The 22571-nt window shown below is 41.5% G+C and overlaps 1 protein-coding gene and 1 long non-coding RNA gene across 2 annotated transcripts in view; one reads left to right on the forward strand and one right to left on the reverse strand.

Annotated features, from left to right (window-relative positions):
- The window catches only part of PMS1 (PMS1 homolog 1, mismatch repair system component), a 62345-nt gene extending 44091 nt beyond the window's left edge, over positions 1-18254 (forward strand). The window contains exons 6-13 of the mRNA XM_081023916.1: positions 1135-1251; positions 2747-2869; positions 4254-4397; positions 4625-5493; positions 6097-6555; positions 8280-8410; positions 14523-14674; positions 17598-18254. Coding sequence (XP_080880042.1) covers positions 1135-1251; positions 2747-2869; positions 4254-4397; positions 4625-5493; positions 6097-6555; positions 8280-8410; positions 14523-14674; positions 17598-17756 — 2154 coding nt within the window. The 3' untranslated portion in view covers positions 17757-18254. The remainder of the gene's footprint in view (positions 1-1134; positions 1252-2746; positions 2870-4253; positions 4398-4624; positions 5494-6096; positions 6556-8279; positions 8411-14522; positions 14675-17597) is intronic.
- LOC308458554 lies at positions 596-22563 on the reverse strand. The gene is made up of 4 exons (XR_013977551.1): positions 22459-22563; positions 8893-8979; positions 4605-4719; positions 596-917 (listed from the first exon to the last, which is right to left on the reverse strand). It is a non-coding gene; the product is annotated as an uncharacterized lncRNA (long non-coding RNA).
- Positions 22564-22571: the final 8 nt, after the last annotated feature.

Here is a 22571-nt window from a genome sequence, read left to right on the forward strand (position 1 = left end):
TAACCAGAGGTACCACCGTAACTGCTGCTGTGAATGGAACATACTACAGTAAGCAGCCTTTTGAGGATGTGCATCTCTAGATAAAGGCCGTTTTCTGTTCTCTCTGCAGTGGTAGGTTAATTGAGCATTTTAAAGTTTGATGGAAAGTGCCTATTTTGAACAGGATTATAATGAGGTAAAGGTAAAGGACCCCTGGACGGTTAAGTCCAGTCAAAAGCGACTATGGGGTTGCGGCGCTCATGTCGCTTTCAGGCTGAGGGAGCTGGCGCTTGTCCACAGACAACTTTCCGGGTCATGTAGCCAGCATGACTAAACTGCTTCTGGCACAACGGGACACCGTGACAGAAACCAGAGCGAATGGAAACGCCATTTACCTTCCCGCCACAGTGGTACCTGTTTATCTACTTGCACTGGCATGCTTTCAGACTGCTAGGCTGGGACCGAGCAACAGGAGCTCACCCCATCACAGGGATTTGAACTGCCAACCTTCCAATCGGCAAGCCCAAGAGGCTCAGTGGTTTAGACCACAGCACCACCCGCTTCCCTAGGATTATAATGAACACTTAAAGGAAGAATGGATTCTAATGCTCCTGCGTCTTCGCTAATTGCTGCTTTAGTTATTTTATACTTTTTGGGGAAAGGTTTTATAAAGATAACCAATAACTTTCTACATACATACATGTATCCCATCTGCACCAGTGAGCCTATTTATTAACCTGTTTTGCAACTTTCCCTTAAGTCTGTTAATTGCGTTGTTGGGCTTTGTGAGTGAAGAAGCAGATATCAGTGGTAGAATCCTGCATTTTCATATTTCACAGTGGTTAAAAATAAAGCCCAAATCCTCAGTCTGGAAGACAGGCAGCTCAGCCAGTCATGCCCCCTGCACTCGGATAGACAGTCCAGTTGCTTCAGCATAGCTCATTGTGTACTAAAGAAGAAAGAAAGTGTTCCGTATTAGATACTATATCATAAGAAAATAATGGGTTCACATTGGTGTCTAGGAACAGAATGTTAAATGCACTGTTTCAAGTGTAGTGTTGCGCACAAATATCTGTGGTCATGTCATGTCCCTGTTGAATAAATCTAAACCTAATGTCAAAATTTTGACACGAAGTCTATGCTATATTGTTTCAGACAGTTATGTGGCAGAAGACCAGGGTGTCCGATCACAAAATGGCTTTCATGGCAGTAGTGGGAACTGCCGTTATGAGCGGCATGGTACCTTTTCAACACCATAGTGAAGATCCTGAGGTAAGTTTCTAATTATCTATATCTTTCCCCCACCTGTTATTCCATCAGTTCAACCAGCATGAGTTCTTCACTTTTTAAATAAGGATATAAAATCAAGCACTGTGCTTATATTTTGGGTTGCTATTGTGCTAAATTCCATTCCTTTCCAACTGCATATGTTTTGTTTCAACAACAAAAAACACGCTTAATTTTTAAATTTCTTTTCTCAGTAAGGTGTAGTTGATATCTAAAGAACTTTTTATGCTTGGACCATCAATGGGTATATCATAGGAATGGGTTTGGAGTTTACCTGTTTGTCACTGGTTCACACAGTGAATTTCTAGCATCACATTAAAGGGGAACAAAGTTTGCACTTCTTAGGCTATAATCCTAACTAGATTTCCATGACAGTACAGGGGTACCTCGGTTTTTGAACGTCTCCGTTGACAAACATTTCGGTTTTCGAATGCTGTAAACCTGGAAGTAAATGCTTCGGTTTTTGAACGCGCCTCAGAAGTCGAACATGCCACGTGATTTCCGCTGAGTGCAAGATCCTGAGGCCTAGCTGTCGGCTATTGAGTTTTCGGTTTTCGAACGTTTCAGAACTCGAATGGACTTCCGGAACGGATTACATTCGAAAACCAAGGTTCCACTGTACAGTCAAATGAAATCAATATGGCTATCTTCCAAGTAACTGTAATTAGGAATGAGGTAAAGATATTGTTCCTATAAAAAGCATGTAAAAATACTTAAGTGCTGCACATGCAGTGCTTTTGTGATTCTGATTGGCTTGCGGTTGGTTTGCTCTGTATCTTTTAAGGTTTCTTCATTGCTTCTTTTTAACATTAGTGGAGGTGGGTGAGATCTCTCTCACCTGCCTTGGATTAGCTTGGAAATTATCCGAGTCCCTCCCTCCCGAGTCCCTCCCTCCCTCAGTTGAGAAGAACTTGATTATTTCCTGAATTATCTTAGCAGGGCTGTTCTTCAAAACATCCCATTACGCAGAGCAGTGGAAAAATAGCTGGGGGGGGGGGCAAAAGAACATTTCTGTAGAAGGCCCTTAGGACAAGAAGATCTACTGTGGGGGCTTCGAGCCTCCAGCAGCTTTTCAAATTCAGGCTTAACTCCAGAAATCTACCCTAGTTCAGAATTAAATCTCAGTTGGAGATGAATTCATGGTTAACTTCAATGTCTGGTAAGTGCTGACCAGGGGAGTGAGAAGCACCTGGTGAGGTTATGAATGACATCTAGGGTTACCCGGTGACCTTCAAACCTGGATGAGATTTGAACTTGGCTTTTCAACATCCAAATTTAGTGCTCTGTCGACAGCCTAACTCTTGATCTTATTCATCGTCATCTGCCTTGATTTAATTTCAAGGAAAGTGAAGCAGGAGACTTCTAAATGCCATGAAAATCTGGAGTCATTTCTTCTTTCTGATCTGAACCTTCTAGTTTTTGTGAACTGATTGTCATGGGAAACAGTGGTTTTTAATGGCCAGTTTAATTGCAATTCTAGGTGTTTCTCAGTGGCTTTCTTCCAAAGCCCAGTTCCGATGGTTGTTTGACAAGTCATTCAAGTGCAGAAAGGAGCTTCATCTTTGTAAACAATCGACCAGTGCATCAGAAGGAAATTCTAAAGGTACGGTTTTTCTCAGCTCCTTGTCCCAGCAGATTATAAAATATTTGCCAGGTTCCAAAGAGCTGCATTAGCTGCACACAGTGGCTAGGTTGCCCCAGCAGGGTTTTTAATTTTGTCAAGCAGGCCACATCATTTGAAATTCCCTTCAGTTTCAGAGTTGGTTAGTATGTGATAGAGATGGCAATGCCAAATCCCACTCTAAATGTAAGTTAAGTTAAGTCTAGTCGTGAACGACTTTGGGGTTGCGGCGCTCATCTCGCTTTACTGGCTGTGGTAGCCGACATTTGTCCGCAGACAGTTTTTTGGGTCATGTGGCCAGCATGACTAAGCCGCTTCTGGCGAAACCAGAGCAGTGCACGGAAATGCCGTTTACCTTCCCGCTGGAGCGGTACCTGTTTATCTACTTGCACTTTGACGTGCTTTCAAACTGCTAGGTTGGGAGGAGCTGCGACTGAGCAATGGGAGCTCACCCCGTCGCAGGGATTTGAACCGCCGACCTTCTCACTGGCAAGCCCAAGGCTCAGTGGTTTAAACCACAGCACCACCGCGTCCTAGTTTGTGTAATTAGTTGCATGGCTCTTTGGATCCTGGCCATGAATTTTTGCCTTTTATATATCATAAAATTGAGAGAGATGCAATCTTTCTTAATAAGATAACAGTAAAGGACCCCTGGATGGTTAAGTCCAGTCAAAGGCGACTATGGGGTTGTGGCGCTCATCTCACTTTCAGGCCAAGGGAGCTGGCGTTTGTCCACAGACAGCTTTCTGGGTCATGTGGCCAGCAGGACTAAACCGCTTCTGGCGCAACAGAACACCATGACGGAAACCAGAGTGCACGGAAACGCCATTTACCTTCCCGCCACACCAGTACTTATTTATCTACTTGCACTGGTGTGCTTTCGAACTGCTAGGTTGGCAGGAGCAGGGACCGAGCAACGGGAGCTCACCCTGTTGCAGGGATTCGAACCGTTGACCTTCTGATCGGCAAGCCCAAGAGACTACTGATGGACAATTAATTAGTGCATTAGTTAACTCTTGTAAGTGTAGAATAGTAATGAGCCAATTTTATTGACTCTCACATCCATTTACAATGCTTAATGAAAAATTGTAGGTCAATACCTACATTTCAATATTTCTGGTAATAACATTTCAACATTTCTGGTAACAAGGTTTTTTACAAAAATTTCACAACTCTTTGAAAGCTAATTCCTTCCTATTAATGGGGGACTCCCCGCAAGATGTTATAGAAAAATTCATGCTCTGCATGCACCTAAAATGTTGCTACTTGCACACATAGAAGATAAGTATATATCATATTAAAGTTTTGTATTGCATTCATTTCTAATTGGAAAGTACATTTTAAGTGCTATTCTTTTTGGTTTTAGCTGGTTCAACAATACTATAACCTGAAGTCACACAAGGATTCTAATCGTTCACACCCTGTTTTCTTTATCAACATTGCTGTTCCTCCATCTGCTGTGGATGTCAATTTAACACCAGATAAATCTCAAGTGTTTCTGCATAATAAGGTACAGCATGTCCATTTAGATATAAATGAGCAGTCTAATAATGTTGTTTTGCTACAATTACAGTTAAAAATGTGTTTAGATTTTTTAAAAATAATAATGCTTCTATGCATAACTTTAGGTTTAAAAATAAGCTGAGCAGAATCTATTTTCAATTGACTTAATTATGCTGTAGCTAGCTAGCATAAGTTATTTATCACAATAATGTACTTACCATTTTTCTGCTTTAGGAGTCTGTCTGTCTTGCTGTTGAAAATGTCTTGACCTCACTCTATGGACCTCTACCTGGGACTGCTTCTTGTGAAACTGATTCGTCAGGAGACATCTTTGTTAATGAAGCAGAACAAATGAATGTGTCTGTAAATGAAGCTGAACCCAGGAATATCGATTCACATGCATGCACTCAATTGATTTCATTGAGTAATGCACAAAATAGTGGAATGGACAAACCCACAGAGGTTTGTTTGGAGAATCAAATGTTGTATAATAATTCAGCTGTAGGATTTTCTACCAAAAATGAGCTATCTGGCTGCGAGACAGCTGTGTCTGATGGATTTTTGTGTGAGCACCAACAGAATAAGTCTAAGGTGATATTTAACCTAGATGGCAATCCCTTAACAGACACAAATTCTAAAAATGGCCTTGATGATGATTTGAGAAATGACCATTTCCAGGAAGCAATAGAGAGAACCACAACCCTGAAAGCTTCTTCTGAAGTAACTGCTGATAAATGGAGTTTGGGGAATGCATTTAAGAATACCAGAGGAGAGAACATTGAACCTGTTCGGATTTTGATTCCTGAAATGGAGCGTGTCAGGCCTCAAGAGAGAATAAATGATGATGGCCAACAAACATTTCAAGAGGGAAGTAGCATTCAAAGTCTGAAAAAAACAAACATGGTAAATGATAAACTGGGACAGATTACAGCCTATGACATAATAAAAAATCGGATAATAAAGAAAGCCATGTCAGCATTTGACTTTTTTACTCAAGACCATCGCCCACGATTGTTAGCTGAAAATACCAAAGTGAGCATGGAAGAACTAATGCTGAAATTGGAAGAAATGTGGGAAACACTGAATGAAGAAGAGAAAAAGAAGTAAGTTTGCAAACTTCACATCTGCTCACTAAAACTGGACAGTAGTTTCCATCCTGTGTGTGACTCATGTTCAAAAACAAGTTTTATCCATATTACCGGTAATTTCAAAACCAGAATGGAAAATGCTTTTGGCTTGATAATTGTAACATCTTGCATAGATAATTTAATTCTAATTATCTACTGCTTGCTGATTTATAACCTTAGATGTTGCTGCCTCCGCCCCCTGGTTTTCCATTAAACATTGGCTCATAAATTCCCATAATCTTGTATGCAGTGCATATAGTTTGTACATCATATTTTGCATTTGGCGTTAATACTTTCCGGATTAGTAGCAGTAAACAATACAAACATAAGATCTGTAAAGTAATGTGTTGATAAGCACTACTACGAACAGAACTGGCTGCTGAACATTGGGGTACTTATAAGAGACAAGATATTAACTAAGATGATAAAATAGCGTGCGAGAATGATATTTATTTTTCTTCCAACAATTAATTTTGAGAGAAAACATATTTTATAGGTGGATATATAATGACTCTGACTGAAACATTGCTAGTTTTTCATATGTTCCTTCTCTTCCCCCTTCTTCCCCTCTTTGTTAAGATATGAAGAAAAGGCTGAAAGAGACTTGGAGCGATACAACAAGCAGAGCAGAAAAGCTGCAGATCAGAGTATACAAAGATCAACAAGGGAGAGAGAGAGAAAACATAAGTCCAAACTTAAAGACTGTCTAATTAATCAACAGAAACTTGATAAACTTTTTCATTCTCAAATGGAGGAGAAACCAAATAGTTGCAAAGCAATAAAAATTGTTCAAGTGCCCTTCTCTATGGATTCATTCAGACATAAACTTCATGTGCTTAATCAGAAAGAGACTGTTAAGGATGATCCTTGCCTAATTCGTCTTCCGAATTTTCCTGATGCGTGGATAATTGCCTCTGAGAAAAAGATAATGATGTTGAATCCGTACAGAGTAGAAGAAGCCCTTCTGTTTAAAAAACTGCTTGAAAACCATAAACTTCCTATACAGAAACTGGACAACCCGATTATATTAACTGATAGGTAAGGCGAAAGCCATTTCAAAAGCAGATCATATAAAGGGCCACAAGCAAATGATTCATTTTATTTTATATTTTACAACAGTGTAATAAAAGTGATTCCACCTTCCTGCATTCTCTCCCAAATCCAGTATAGACCCAGCTTATATAGTTACAATCTAACAGAGATCCTAAGATCTCCAGCTTCATTTTGCTTGTTCTAAATGTGCCTGTGGCCTATTTTGGACATTACATTCCAAGCTTCCCAAACCGTGGTTTTATTAAACTCAAAATGCGCCTCAGGCCTGCTCACCAGCTTCTACACTGCCAGCCTGGTCTCTTCCCCATTATGTCTGAAATAGGAAACTGTTGTTTAATACCGTTTCCCTCATCAGGGTCCTTAGTCCATGGCTTGACCCTGGTTGGTAAATTGACAGCAAACCATGGCCCTGTGTTTCAGACACAATAGGAATCAAGGTTGAAGCCAGAAAATAACAGACGGCAGGGTTCTGGACATTAAAGCTTGACATTACAGCTGAATTGGCCCTATGATTGTCGTATGCATTGAGGTATAATTATATTCCAGTATCAAACAAATTCAGTTAAGGAGATTTGATAAGTATAAGTTATGTATAGATACCTACGGAGACTACTGGTTCAGACAGCCAGTACAAGACACATGTAGTCCAAGAGTTAGACCAGATTTTATTTACCCTTGAATGCCAAAAGCGCCCTGGTGATTTTTTGAAAGCCTACTACCTATACAAACAAAATATGGCAGTCTTAGTAAATATCAGTGGTGGGGGTCTGAAATATGACATCATCAATATGGCCACCATTTTGTGAATCACCTTTTAGCTGTGCTGTGCTTTCTCCAAGAAAAGGCTTGCTGTTGCCTGGTCGCCATAATGTTTTGACTGAGTAGAGGGAACAAGGAAACCTTTGCTTTCCTTGCTTTCTCTGGCATTGTCTGTTCTTGTCTTAAGTTGAGAGGGGAAAGAGCAGGAAACACTGGACGCCAGAGAGAAAAGAACTGTGCAGTTACTTCCTTTGTTCCTGTGGGCCTTTGCTCTTCGGCCCAACTATATGTGACGGCATTTAAATATCTTTAATATTAGGGGGGTGATTTCTAGCAGGATTTCTGCATGCGGGGAAGGGAGGTTTCGTCCTTCTCTCCTCAGCTGTGATCCCAATGGGAAAGCCCCACTTGTGCTTCAGTTGGCAAAAATAAAAGTATCTCGATGGTTTTCCCTACATCACTTAACTAGAAGAATTAAGATTGCAACTGGAATGATTTAAAATGGACAGCAGCTACTGTGGCTCTCTCCTTGTGGGGTAACACAGGGCAATGAATAGCTGGGAAGATGTATTCTAACAGTGTATATGTTTTTGTAGTTGCTGTCTGAGCTGGCATCCTCAGAAATACAGTGGTACCTCAGGTTACATACGTTTCAGGTTACAGACTCCGCTAACCCAGAAATAGTACCTCGGGTTAAGAACTTTGCTTCAGTATGAGAACAGAAATCGTGCTCTGGCGGCGCGGCAGCAGCAGGAGGCCCCATTAGCTAAAGTGGTGCTTCAGGTTAAGAACAGTTTCAGGTTAAGAACGGACCTCCGGAACGAATTAAGTACTTAACCCAAGGTACCACTGTAAAGCAGTTCTAAAATTTCATTGGCGTGTGCTTTGATTGTGGGACACTATTAAAATTTGATTCTGTCTCATAAAAGTGATTAATGATTGATTTTCAGTCTTTTTAGTGACTCGCGTTATAAAGAAGTTCTTTGCAATATGCCCAAGGAAAGCATAAGATTTGATGGGTCATCCTACTTGTCGGATACAAGACTTACAGCAAACGGATTTAAGATAAAGATAATACCAGGTATGGTGTGGCTTCATATTTTGATTTAATTCAGCTGCTGTAGTTCTCATTACTTGCTTGCCTCTTTTTCATAGTACTGTATATAACAATACTTGTGTTTCATTACCACATTTGTGTCTAGAAAAAAACAGCCCCTATTATCCACTACGGGCCCCTCCAGACTTCCCTTTTACTGAGCATTCATTATGATTTTTTGCTTATAATGTAATATGCAACCAATTGTACCCGCAGATGTTTTGGGCTTGTCGTAGTCCTTCGTTTGCAATCAGTGCATGTCCTGTTGCTTCCTGTGAAAATCCTGTAACGTTTCATACCACAAATGTTCTGCCCTGAGCCCAGTTTTAAAGAGGAAGAATGGACTCTCTCTCTTGAAAAGGACATACGAATTGGTGCCGCCTCATAGCTTGACCAATCACAGCTCGCAAGCAGCTCGTAGCTAATTCAAATCATAGATTTAAAAAAAATAGTGTAGACTCACATACCAGCCAGCTTCCATTTTGACTTGAAATGCTCATTTTGGGCTTCTCTGATGTACATAAAGACAAGAAGCGAGCAGGGGGAGCGCTGGCCTGCAATGACACCCATTAGAGAGGTACTGGAACTATGCTCTGGCTGAGAAAAAGCACTGATTTTAATAATAATAATAATAATAATTTTTATTTATACCCCACCCTCACCAGCCAAGGCCGGGCTCAGGGCAGCTAACAAGCAATAATAAAAACAAGTTGAATGAATACAACTTAAAAACAAGATTAAAATACAACATTGAAATATTGAAAAATTAAAATATTAAAATGTACTTAATATTTAAGTACTTAATATTGATTGGATTATTTCCACTGTTCACAGAGGTACGCATAGCATGAATCAGAGTCTTCAAATGTTTGCAAGGACTTGAAGAAATAAACCAGCAGGTCTCTTGGGTGACTGACCAGCAACCCTTGCCCTGCTCATCTTCATTCACTCAAAATCATTTAATTTCTCAGGGTTGTATTCTATACTATTCCTACTCAGAGTAGACCCATTGAAATTAATGCGTGACTAATTTAGAACCATTAATTCCAGTGGTTCTACTCTGAAAAGGGCTAGCATTGACTACAACCCTCATTTTCCATGAAATTTTGCTGGCCTCCTTTTTAAATTCATCTCTGTAATCCTGCGGATTAGAGAATAGGGAGAAAAGAAGGTGTCATGCAGTATGAAGGAGACATGTGGCACACCCGAGTTTAGCACATAATTCATGCTCTCATTAGATGTTCAGAGAATATAATGTTACGTTCCCAATGGTACAAATGTGTTGACATATTTTGCTAGTCTCTAATAAGTAAGGCCCACATAGGCCATGTGTGATTAGTTTCCTGTGTAAAAACTTTCTTGCTTGTGAATAAAAGTAATTTCTGTTTGTTTACACATTTCAAGCTTTTTTCTTAATAATAATAATAATAATAATAATAATAATAATAATTCTATTATTTATATCCCACCCATCTGGCTGGGTTGCCCCAGACACCTTGGGTAGCTTTCAACACATAATAAAACATGAAACATAAAAAACTTCTTGATACAGGGCTGTCTTCAGGTGTCTTCTAAAATTTGTGTAGTTTTTTTTTAATCACTTTGATATCTGATGGGAGGGCATTCCACAGGGAGGGCGCCCCTGTCAAGAATGCCCTCTGCCTGGTTCCCACTAAGTTCACTTCTCACAGTGAGGGAACCGTCAGGAGGTCCTCAGAGCTGGACCTCAGTGTCTGGGCTGAATGATGGGCGTGGAGACGCTCCTTCAGGTATACAGGTATTTCTTACCTCACAAAGTCAAGAAATGGATTGTACCACTCATAGAATTGTAGAGTTCGAAGGTACCCCAAGGTTCATCTAACCCAGGCATGGCTAAACTTGGCCCTCCAGCTGTTTTGGGACTACAATTTGCACCATCCCTGACCACTGGTCCTGTTAGCTAGGGATGATGGGAGTTGTAGTCCCAAAACAGCTGGAGGGCCAAGTTTGGCCATGCCTGATCTAACCCAACCTCCTGCTATTCAGGTATCTCAACTAGAGCATCCAGGACAGATGGCCATCCAACCTCTGCTTAAAAATCTCCAATGAAGGAGAGACCACCACCTTCCATGACAGTCCGTTCCACTATTGAACCGCTCTTACCCTCACTGCTGTACAATAATATTCAGTTCCTCTCATCTTAGTATGGTTTTGCCTAGACTGCTAAACTGGTGAAAGAGGAGCATTGTCCAGAGTGCAGGCCGGACATTGTCACAGCCAGGCCTTTGGGCTGTCCTGCTCTTACACCAGGCATGCTGAAGACCTTCTGCTTGTGCCTCAGATTAGCCACTCATGTTTTAACAGCCACTCATTGTTTTAACAGCTAAAGTACAAATAAGATGTTTCGGTCAGTATTGTGGGGAAGTGAGCTTTAATTGCAATATGATGCCAAGCTGGTAATTCGCTAGGTCCAAACAAAGATTTGCTGTGAGTTTTGAGAAACGCTATAGCTTCATGTGTTACCATTTCAGCCTTGTATGTAGAGGACTGCTGACAGATCTGCCGTAACATATGGGCATCTCAAAGGATAGGTCTTTAAAAAGAAAAAGGGCGGGGGAAAGATAGAACCTTGGAATAGTGTCTTGATGAAAAACCAATTCCCTTCAAGAAGAGTGTTTTCCTTTCTTAACCATCCACAAGTCTGGTGAACGCAGGCTGATTTTAAATTCAGTTTATAAATAAATCTCCAATTAGCATATTCTGTAATCCCAACTACATGTATTGCTGTAGAAACACAGTTTGTGTTTGATTTAAAACTCTTTAGCTTGACTTCCCAAATGTCTATCCCTGCATCAAAGTTTATAGTTTCTGATCAATACTCTCTTGATCCTGTTTTTGGGTGCCAAGATTAATACCCAGAAAAACAGGATATGGTATAGAGCACAATTTATCTACTGGCGCTTGTCTCACTCCAAGGGGGGAAATTATGTTAATGTATATGCAGTTTTAGGGAGGCGGGTGGCGCTGTGGGTTAAACCACAGAGCCTAGGACTTGCTGATCAGAAGGTCGGAGGTTCGAATCCCCGAGATGCGGTGAGCTCCCATTGCTCGGTCCCTGCTCCTGCCAACCTAGCAGTTCAAAAGCGCGTCAAAGTGCAAGTAGATAAATAGGTAATTTACCTCCAGCGGGAAGGTAAACAGCGTTTCCATGCGCTGCTCTGGTTCGCCAGAAGCTGCTTAGTCATGCTGGTCACATGACTCAGAAGCTGTATGCCGGCTCCCTCGGCCAATAAAGCGAGATGAGCGCTGCAACCCCAGAGTCGGCCACGACTGGACCTAATGGTCAGGGGTCCTTTACCTATATGGAATTTTGTTAAATGCTATATAACAACAATAATAAAAAACGGTGCCTGCTCAAAAGCAAAACCTATTAAGTTCAGTTTGTCTTACTGCCAGGTAAGTAGGTATAGGATTGCAGCTTTAATAATTGTAGAATCCCTGCTCCTGATGAGGAAGCTGTAAGGTGGAAAGGCGGTTCTTTCTTGTTTGTTTTTTGCTGTGCCAGCTCCAGACAGATCAGTGGGTGACCCAACTCCCATAATCTCCCCGACTCCCATAGTACTCTTTTTGGGGTAATCCGGCACAAGTAGGGTTGCCTCCACTTCACTCATCTGTAGCTGGAGACTTTCCCATGGTGGAAGTCAGTGGACAGGGGTGTCTCCTGACTGCTACCCTCTCAGAAGTGCTGATCGGAGGATGAGATATAATTCAGGGTTTACTATGTACACACTGATCCAGACTACTTTGCTCCCCTGCCAGCACGTGAGAAAAACAAAACTGTGACCTTTGGCTTAGATGTCTAGACTTGGGGGATCATTGTACGTTTTGCTCCAAATAAGAGAATCATAGAATTGTAGTTGGAAGGGGGTCACATCTAGTCCAAGCCCCCACAATGCAGGAATCTTTCTTCCAATCTGAGGCTCGAACCCACATCCCTGGGATTAAGAGTCTCATGCTCTACCATTTGAATTATAAGCTACAATATGTAGCCAAGTAGTGCTGGTGAAGGGGAGGGGATTCTCCTCCCCACACCTACCATTTCCCCAATCTGCAGAACTCTTTTTAGCTCTTTGCTGGATAAATTAGTACAGTGGTAAAAAAGGTAAAGGTACCCCTGCCCGTACGGGCCAGTCGTGTCCGACTCTAGGGTTGCGCGCTCATCTCACTCAAGAGGCCGGGAGCCAGCGCTGTCCGGAGACACTTCCGGGTCACTTGGCCAGCGTGACTAAGTGGCATCTGGTGAGCCAGCACGAGCGCCGCACACGGAAACGCCGTTTACCTTCCCGCTATAAAGCGGTACCTATTTATCTACTTGCACTTAGGGGTGCTTTCAAGCTGCTAGGTGGGCAGGAGCTGGGACCGAAAGATGGGAGCTCACCCCGCCACGGGGATTCGAACCGCTGACCTTGCGATCAGCAGTCCTAGGCACTGAGGTTTTACCCACAGCACCACCCGCATCCCAGTACAGTGGTACCTCGGGTTAAGAACTGGAGGTCCGTTCTGGAGGTCCGGTCTTAACCTGAAACTGTTCTTAACCTGAAGCACCACTTTAGCTTATGGGGCCTCCCACTGTACCGTGCTGCCGCCGCGCAATTTCTGTTTTCATCCTGAAGCAAAGTTCTTAACCTGAGGTACTGTTTCTGGGTTAGCGGAGTCTGTAACCTGAAGCATATGTAACCTGAGGTACCACTGTATAGATTTTCCTGCTTTGCAGTTGTGTACATTGGGTCAAGCTTGTCATTCTGTTGCCTGGTTGCTACCTCCCTGTTCATCCCAGATATGTTATTGATCGTATCAGCCTTAGTATAAATAATTGTGGGGATCCCAACAGCTTTATTCTCTCCATTATGAAAACTATCTTTTTGCTCTACCCTATGTGATTCTTATCTATCTATCTATCTATCTATACACACAGACACTTGTAAAAGGACTGGGATTAAGAGATTGAAGGTTTAATTGTGATCTGAATTTAGCACAGGATCTGGAAGGTTAATAAAGTTCAGTACTTGAGCATTTTGAGAATTAGGGAAGTTTTTAGATAAAATGTATTCATGTATTTTACACATTTTAGACTGCAGAACTGTACAAGCTGTCAAATGTTGAAGGTGTGGTTGGGATTTGGCAGACTTTAGGCTTATATGGTAGATGTGTTAGGTTTTTTAAAAAATGATAATTGGGACCATTTTGAACATAATGGGATTTATGTTACCTTGAGAACCTATGGCTCTTTTATTAGAGAGGTTGGCAAATAAATAAAGCAAAAACGAAACCCGTGTTGTTAGCAGATTAGACTTTAGAGACCAAATGTCGGGAGGGGGGAATTTTCAAAATAGGCATCAAGCATTCTACAGAAAAGAGCTAGGTTAGACCATATGAAATTATTCTAACATCATTTCTCTCCCTCTCTCTCTCTCTCTCTCTCACACACACACACACACACACAGTGGTACCTCAGGTTACATACGCTTCACGTTATAGACTCCGCTAACCCAGAAATATTACCTCAGGTTAAGAACTTTGCTTCAGGAGCAGCGCAGCAGCAGCGGGAGGCCCCATTAGCTAAAGTGGTGCTTCAGGTTAAGAACAGTTTCAGGTTAAGAATGGACCTTCAGAACGAATTAAGTACTTAACCCGAGGTACCACTGTATAGAATTAAAGCTTTGTTTCAAACACTGAAATACTAACAAAAATTTAAATAAGCATTTAGCCAATGCTTTCCAAAGTTGAACTTGACTAAACTGAAGCACACTCACCGTGCAAGTAACTAATAATGAAATATTTTAAGTTGTGTTCTTCATTTTAAGAAAATTAAAAATGTGTAGCTCTGGGGATCTATAATTGCAACTTTACAGCACAGTTTGTGCTGTATGCATGTTTATGCATGTTTACTCAAAAGTAAGTCCCGATGAGCTTAGCCCCCAGCGTGTCTAGGATTGCAACAACAATTTTCAATGTGAATATTTTGTTGTGTAAATCAAAACAGTATTTAAAACACACTCGGTAACTCCAGGTATCATTGTGTTCAGTTTATTCATTTGTTTACTATTTGGTGTTTCAGCTATGGGAAATCAGCTGGAAATAGAAGGAATGGCAAACTGTCTGCCGTACTATGGGATACCTGATCTGAAAGAAATTCTGAGTGCTGTGGTAGATTGCAATGCAAAAGAAGTTCATGAGTGTCGACCTCTTAAAGTCATGAACTACCTGGAGGTAAGTATTGCTTTATGGTTTGCAAGCTCTTCTTTAGCATGCTGCTTTTAATGCCACTGTCCTATCAAAAGATACAGCTTGATGCTTAAGTATAAAGCATTGCTACCTAAAAGGAGAAATTAATACCAGACGCAATCACAATACAGATCAGGCCTGGATGACTGTTATTTGCATTACAATAAAAGGTTCCATTGGCACAAATGGGTGCCCTTCTTCCAATGCAGGTAGCAGATTTGGGTTTCCTGATCTGGAACGCACAAGCGGTCACAGTGTTTAAAGCTCTACTCCTGTGCCCCAATCCAGATCGCTTTCCTCCACCACCCATCTGGTGGTTGTTGTTTAGTCGTGTCCGACTCTTCGTGACCCCATGGACCAGAGCACGCCAGGCACTCCTGTCTTCCACTGCCTCCCGCAGTTTGGCAAGCTCCTGCTGGTAGCTTCGAGAACACTGTCCAACCATCTCGTCCTCTGTCATCCCCTTCTCCTTGTGCCCTCCATCTTTCCCAGCATCAGGGTCTTTTCCTGGGAGTCTTCTCTTCTCATGAGGTGGCTAAAGTATTGGAGTCTCAGCTTCAGGATCTGTCCTTCCAGTGAGCACTCAGGGCTGATTTCCTGAAGAATGGATAGGTTTGATCTTCTTGCAGTCCATGGGACTCTCAAGAGACTCCTCCAGCACCATAATTCAAAAGCATCAATTCTTCGGCGATCAGCCTTCTTTATGGTCCAGCTCTCACTTCCATACATCACTACTGGGAAAACCCATCTGGTATCAACTTCTAAAAAGCTATTCATGTAGTTGCTAAGCCAGGAGTGCCCAAACTGTGGTCTGCAAAATGTCTGGATTTGTGGTGGAAGATGGAAGATGGCCCATCAGATACACATATAGATTTTAAAACTGTGTTTTTAATGGCCATTTTTATTTCTTATATATTGCATTTTATTGTTTTACAGTTTGAATCCTGTGGAATTGAAACAGTAAAATGCAACACATAAGAAATGAAGCAACAAAAATATAGTTAGAAATCACACGGCCTCTAAAATAGAGCATTGCAAGCAGAAAAATCTTTGAGTGGTCCATCGAGACACTCAGCAATTTTCATTTTTTTTTTTTAAATAATTTTTATTAACTGGCCAATCACATCAAATTAAATCACATCACATAAATTCCAAATTACAAAGCCAAATTTTTAAATTTTGTTGGGGGAACCCATACTTCAAGATCCAAAGGGGGATTCAAATCATCTTCTTATTACTGCATTAATGTCCCAATCAGTCCCAATCAGTCCAAACAGAGTTCATAGTTCTATCCAATCTTATCTTGGTGTTTCCACATCATATCTTGTTCATATAATTTCTCTTTTTCCTTTACGATCTCTTCTGTTAGTCTCCTTAAGCCGATAAGCAAATATAATAATCCTGTATGAATTTCCCGTCTTCCAATCTAAGTCCAGATGGTTTCCATATATCATCTCCTTCGTAGATAACATCGCTCTTTCCATCATAAATTAGGCAGTTGTCACTCTTAAGTCCCACTGAGGAGTTAATCCACGATATGTAAACAACTCTGTTTCTCTCTTTCTCCTCCCAGACTCAAGAGCTCCGACAGTGCCTCCCAAAATGGTGACGGCATTTTTAACTGCATCATTCCAAAACTCTTAACTTTCCAGCTTCGTCTTGGAACATTGCTTTGGTTCGAAAGTTTATCTCCACACAGCCTTAAATCCACAGCTTAAGTCCTTAAAACGACATTTCTGACTCATTAGGGGAGGGGATTCTTGTTTAATCACATAGAGAAATAAAGGAGGGTTTCCCCCCTCCCCCCTCAGTCATTTGCCGTACCGTATCTTGACGTATCTTCTCATATTTTATTCTTGTCTTGTTTTATCAGAGATCTCTTCTGTCAGCAGTCTTTACTCCCCCTCTTTCCTTGAAGTATGTGCAATTTATCTCGTCCAAATTGTTTCTTTTGAAGATTCTTGCAACTAGTGGTGCGGATCAGAGACGGCATCGAGGAGTGCCGGAATCCCACAGGAGGGCTTTGTGCCTAGTGCCCCCATCCCCACAAATTCGGGGGTGGTATAGGGCACAGCAGGCAAGGGCCGTCCCCCCCACAATCCTGGAGGGGTTAAGGAGGCTAATTACCCCCATCATAGCCTCCAAATTACCTCATGTGGGTCGGAGAGATGTTATTGTCAGCCATCTTCCGATGCGCCCCCTAGTGCCCCCCCCCCAGCAATTTTCAAGTGTTCTGTGGAGGAGAAAGTTTGGAGCCACTGCCCTGAGCCATTTGAGTCTCCAGAATGTGGAATATATGAGCTAAAGGAAGGGAGGAGAGTGAAGAAAGGTCCCTTTCTTAATCTGAGCCAGCCCATGTATCAAATTCCATTCCTTCCTCTTTCCTTCAATGACAACTTCTGAGTAGAATAATTTAGCTGCAGTATATCTGTAGGTCACCTATCCGAATCTGTACTTCAATTTATGGCAGGATCTTTTCCACACAGAAGAGTAACCTACTTACACATTGGGATTTGGGAAACTGGACTGCAGGGCAAATTTGTTCTAAAGTAAGCCTCACTGAGCTTGTTTCTGAATAACACCCTGATCTTATTTCCGCAGCAAAAAGGGGAAAGAAGAATGTGGTTAAGAATGAGCCACTCCTTAAGCCCTTCTTATGATGGTTAACTGTTGCTTGGGAGCTGCCCCACATTTTGTTTGCAAAATTTCTTCTTTCATAGATTAGATTTGGGAAAAACCAAAGATACCTAATTCAGTTGCTTGGCCAAAGAAGATTGGAATATGATTTTCTATGAAAAAGTATAGTAGTAAAAAATGTTCAATGGAGAAGTTTGCACCCTATATAATTTATTGGATTTTATTGTAGCCTCAGGTTAATGTCTAAATGTAAACATTTTTGTTCCCATAGGGAGAAGCAGTAAGACTGTGTCGGCAGCTACCTTTGTATATATCCAAGGAAGATGTACAAGACACTATCCACAAAATGGAGACACAACTTGGAAATCAACATAAAGGCTGTGTTCATGGTCATCCATTTCTTCATTATTTAACAAATATTCCAGAGTAGCAAGGAAAATCCTTGTCCTGCAGTCACATTTCACATGATTACAAACAAAACACTCCTTTTTTTTTTTTGCATAATTTATTAAGAAATTATTTGTAACTGTCTTGTGTTTTGATCTCTATGAAGTGGAAGGTTGCTATTTTTTAAAATGAACATTTCAGTGGTATTGAAATGTGTTTTCAACAATTCACTGTTTCTAAGAAAATATATTGAAGGACAATCCACGTTCTGAAAGTGTAAGATCAGCTGATGGAAATAGTTTTCCGAATTAACTATTTTTACATTATTTTTCTACTGGACAAGTTTGTAGTTCATAATAAAAAAGTACAAAAGAAGACCGCTCACAGCAAGAAGAAAATGGAATATAATGTTTAATGTTGATTTGTCTCCACTAAACTAAATGGATACTCAGGGTTGAAGTGTATGGCTCTATTTACAGATGCATTTTCTACAAGTGAACAATATGTGGATACATCCAAATAAAAATTTGTATTTCTCTTGTGTTATTTCATATTCTAATTTCTCAAAATTTATGAGATGGCTATTACTCAAAGCCACTGAAGCATGTGCAGAATCTGCTTCTGCTTGGGGATTGTTTTGCTGAATTAGGAGCTCTACAGATAATATTCAGATGTATATTCAAACATGAAACCTGGGCTGGATCTAGACACATCAAAGAAGTGTTTCAGTTAAACGCATTGTAAACCTTGCATGAGAAACCCGCTTGGCAAAAATGAAACTCCACAGTGCCATCTGTTGTCACAGTGTTGTAATGAATATACGGGACACAGGTGGTTCTGTGGTCTAAACCACTGAGCCTCTTGGACTTGCTGATCAGAAGGTCGGCGGTTTGAATCCCCATGATGGGGTGAGCTCCTGTTGCTCTGCCCAAGCTCCTGCCAACCTAGCAGTTCAAAAGCATGCCAGTGCAAGTAGATAAACAGGCAGCACTGCGGCCAGAAGGTAAATGGCGTTTACATGCGCTCTGGTTCCCATCAACAGTGTTCCGTTGCGCCAGAAGCGGTTTAGTCATGCTGGCCACATGACCCGGAAAGCTGTCTGTGGACAAATGCCAGCTTCCTCGGCCTGAAGCTCAACCCCGTAGTCGTCTTTGACTGGACTTAACCGTCCAGGGGTCCTTTACCTTTTTACCTAATGCATATACAACACATATATCTTTATCTAGCTGAGTTCTTGGTGAGTCTTCATTGGTGTAGCACATTGAAAAATTAATCTGTGGACTGTTGCACTCAGCATAAGGTTCACAAGATCCAGTTTTAATATTTCAAATTAGAGTAGTGAACTAACATTGCAGCATGTGGCTGTTTTTAAGAAAATACAGCCTTTTTTAAAAAGAAAAAAATACAGCCATCTGAGAAATGCACATTAGCAATCAAATGAAGCTGATTTGTGAACAATGGCAAAGTAGTCATTGCAGTCGTTATGTTGCAAAAGATTTTTATGTCGCTAATCAGTTCCGCAGTAATCTAGGTCTGCATGAGACACACCAAACATAATCAGATTTCACTGCCTTTTCCATAACTTCAGAATCTGGATATGACATTCTGGGCCACATTTGAAAGATAGGTTTTTTGGTTATTGTCACAGGCTAGGCTTGCTTGAGTAGAGGATCTGCAGTTCCTATCCTTGGGTGTTTGTTAGAATCATAGAATTGTAGAGTTGGAAGGGACCCTGTGGATCATCTAGTCCAACCCCCTGCAATGCAGGAATATCCAGCTAGCCCTTACAAGCACTGAACCTGCAACCTTGGCATTATCGGCACCACATACCAATTGAGCTTAAAAAAAGTCCGTTCTGCTAGTCTTTAACCACATGATTGTGAACATGGTAGTGGTTCACATGTGTTAGGGGACATTGGTTTATTATAAGTATCTTGGATCTGTGATGCGGAAGGTGTAGAACATCCTAACTAAAAATCTAAGTCTTTAAAAAACAGTTTGGTCATCTCCAGCATTTCAAGCCACATTTGCACATTGGTGTATACACCAGAGAGGTGGGGATGTCTACTCAATGTGCCTTGGCTGTTTCTTTTCTGCATGCCTTTAACCCCCTTATGAAGCTGTCGTCTGTGCATGTGATAATGGCTGCGGTTATCACATGTTTAGCTACACTGAGGTTATGCCAAGTTTTGTCCTGGTTGGACTCTGATGGGTATGTGTGATAGATGAAACTCAATCAAAAATTCTTCATTTGCTGTTTGGCAGTGCAATTCTGTGCCTATTTTCGCAGAAGTCCTGTGTTCAGTGGGGGCCTACTCCCTAAGAGACGTTTACTTTTTCTTTATTACAACCACAATCATGTTGTTGCAATTTCAGTTCCTCATATGGGGTGCACAAATTTAAATGCACCTGTCTTGCAGGAATCATAGCATTCTAGAGTTGGAAGGGACCTTGTGGGTCATGTAGGAATGTCAATTAAAGCAACCATGACAGCCATCCAACCTCTGCTTAGAAACCTCCAAGGAAGGAGAGTCCACCGCCTGTCATGGGAATCTCTTTCACTGTTGAACAGCTCTTACTGTCAGAAAGTTCATCCTGATGTTGAGTCAGAATTTCCTTCCTTGTAACTTGAATCCATTGGTTTGGGTCCTAGCCTCTAGAGCAAGCTAAACATTCCCAACTCCCTCAATTGTTTCTCTATGAAGCTTGGTTCCAAGACCCTTGATTTTCTTGGTTGCTCTCCTCTGCGCATGTTCCAGCTTATCAATATTCTTAAACTGCTGCGCAGAACTGGACACTGCGACAGGTGTGGTTTTACCAAGGCGGGACAGAGTAGTACTATGACTTCCCTTGATCTTGACACTATACTTCTGTTGATGCAGGCTAGAATAGCATTAGCTTTTTTTTTTTTTTTTTTGGCTGCTGCATCACACTTGACCAGGCTTCCTCAACCTCAGCCCGCCAGATGTTTTGAGATTACACTTCCCATTATCCCTGGCCACTGGTCCTGCTAGCTAGGGATCATGGGAGTTGTAGGCCAAAAACATCTGGAGGGCTGAGGTTGAGGAAGCCTGCTGTTGACTCATATTAAGCTTGTGGTCTACTAAGACTCCTAGATCCTTTTCACACATACTACTGGAAGCCAGATGGCCCTGTCTTATATTTCATAGAATTGTGGAATTGTAGACTTGGAAGTGACCATGAGGATCATCTAGTCCAACTCCCTGCAATGAATGAATCTTTTGCCCAATGTGGAGCTTGAACTCACAACTCTGAGATTAAAAGTTGCTCTACATTTGTGCAGCTGGTTCTTCCTGCCTAAATATGTACTGCAAGGCAGCGGGTCTGGATTTTTCCTTGGGGGTTTATTTCCGAAGCCGCCTAACGTATGAGTAGAGCTGCAAAGCAGTGGAGGTTTAGGATGAAAGTTTTCCTTTTAGATGAGTGCAAAACAACTACTACTACTGTTTTTGTAATAATGTGAAGTTTCAACGAGCCTGTTGACAAGATCCATTAAAAAAGCAACTGTACCAAAAGGAACTATATAGAAAATAAGGATTTGGGGTGGGGGCAATTTTTTGCCCTCCCTCAAAGTGCCAACAAAGCTGGTGGGGCTTTCCTCTGGCTAAATTCTGCAAACATACGAGGTCACGGAGACCCCCAAGTGTCCCTATTTTCCAGGGACTGTCCCAGATTTACAGAAATCGTGCCGGTCTCTGATTTGATCCCAGAATGTCCCACTTTTCCTTAAGATGCCCCTATTTTCACTGGAGAAATGTTGGAGGGTATGGAGTTATGTGACTCCAGAGTCAAGGAGATGTAACTATACAGTCTTTAGAAAACACCTGAAGGCAGCCCTGTATAGGGACGTTTAATGTTTTATTATGTTTTTATTTATTTTGGAAGCCACCCAGAGTAGCTGGGGCAACCTAGTCAGATGGGTGGGGTATAAAGATGATGATGATTACGGAATAGGACATCCCTAGTTTCATTGGAGAAATGTTGGATGGTATGGAGTTATGCAAGCTGGAGCCAAGGAGATAAGTAACTATACAACCTGTAGAAGGCAGCCCCATATAGGGAAGTTTTTTTTAAAAAAAATGTTTAATGTTTTATTCTGTTTTTTATGGTTCCCATATTTCAAAAGTAAAATTCCTGACACCACACGCAAAGTTGTTGAGCTTTTTTAAGGAAACTGCCAAAGTTTTGGGAATAAACCCAAAATTGTTGAGCTTTTTGGGGATAACTAACCTCCAAATAGTGATTTTTAAGCTTTTGGAGTGCTTTCTGCTGGTTTTTTCCATCCATCCAAGTTTTCCCAGACATTTAAGCAAAATTCCTGCCTGACACCCATATTTACACCCCAAAAGCCTACCTCCTTATATATGTTGGAAGCCGCCCAGAGGGGCTGGGGCAACCCAGTCAAACAGATGGGGTATAAATAATAAAATGATGATGTTACCATGGTCAATATGGTCAAATACAAAATACGGATTATGCAATAATATGCCGTTGAAAATGTTGACAATAGGACCCATGGGGGGGGGGGTCCTGAGATTCAGAGTAATCTCTAGATATGGAAATGCATTTGGATTGTTACAACTTTATATTTGTAAAATCAAATAAAAATGATTTTAACAAATAATAATAATAAGATGATGATGGAATAGGATGCCCCTATTTTCACGGGATAAATGTTGGAGGATATGCACACAAGTGTCACCCCCCCCATCCCACCCACACACCGAAGGTCTCTCGCTCTCTCACAGCCCCCCCGCCTCGGTTCCTTCCGTTGTGACTCCAACCGCCATTCCAACGGCCGCAGAACGTTGCCTCCGTTCGAAACGAGCTCGTGGCC

The sequence above is a fragment of the Podarcis pityusensis genome (genome assembly GCF_964106645.2).
Source record: "Podarcis pityusensis genome assembly, chromosome: 1".
Taxonomy (NCBI): domain Eukaryota; kingdom Metazoa; phylum Chordata; class Lepidosauria; order Squamata; family Lacertidae; genus Podarcis; species Podarcis pityusensis.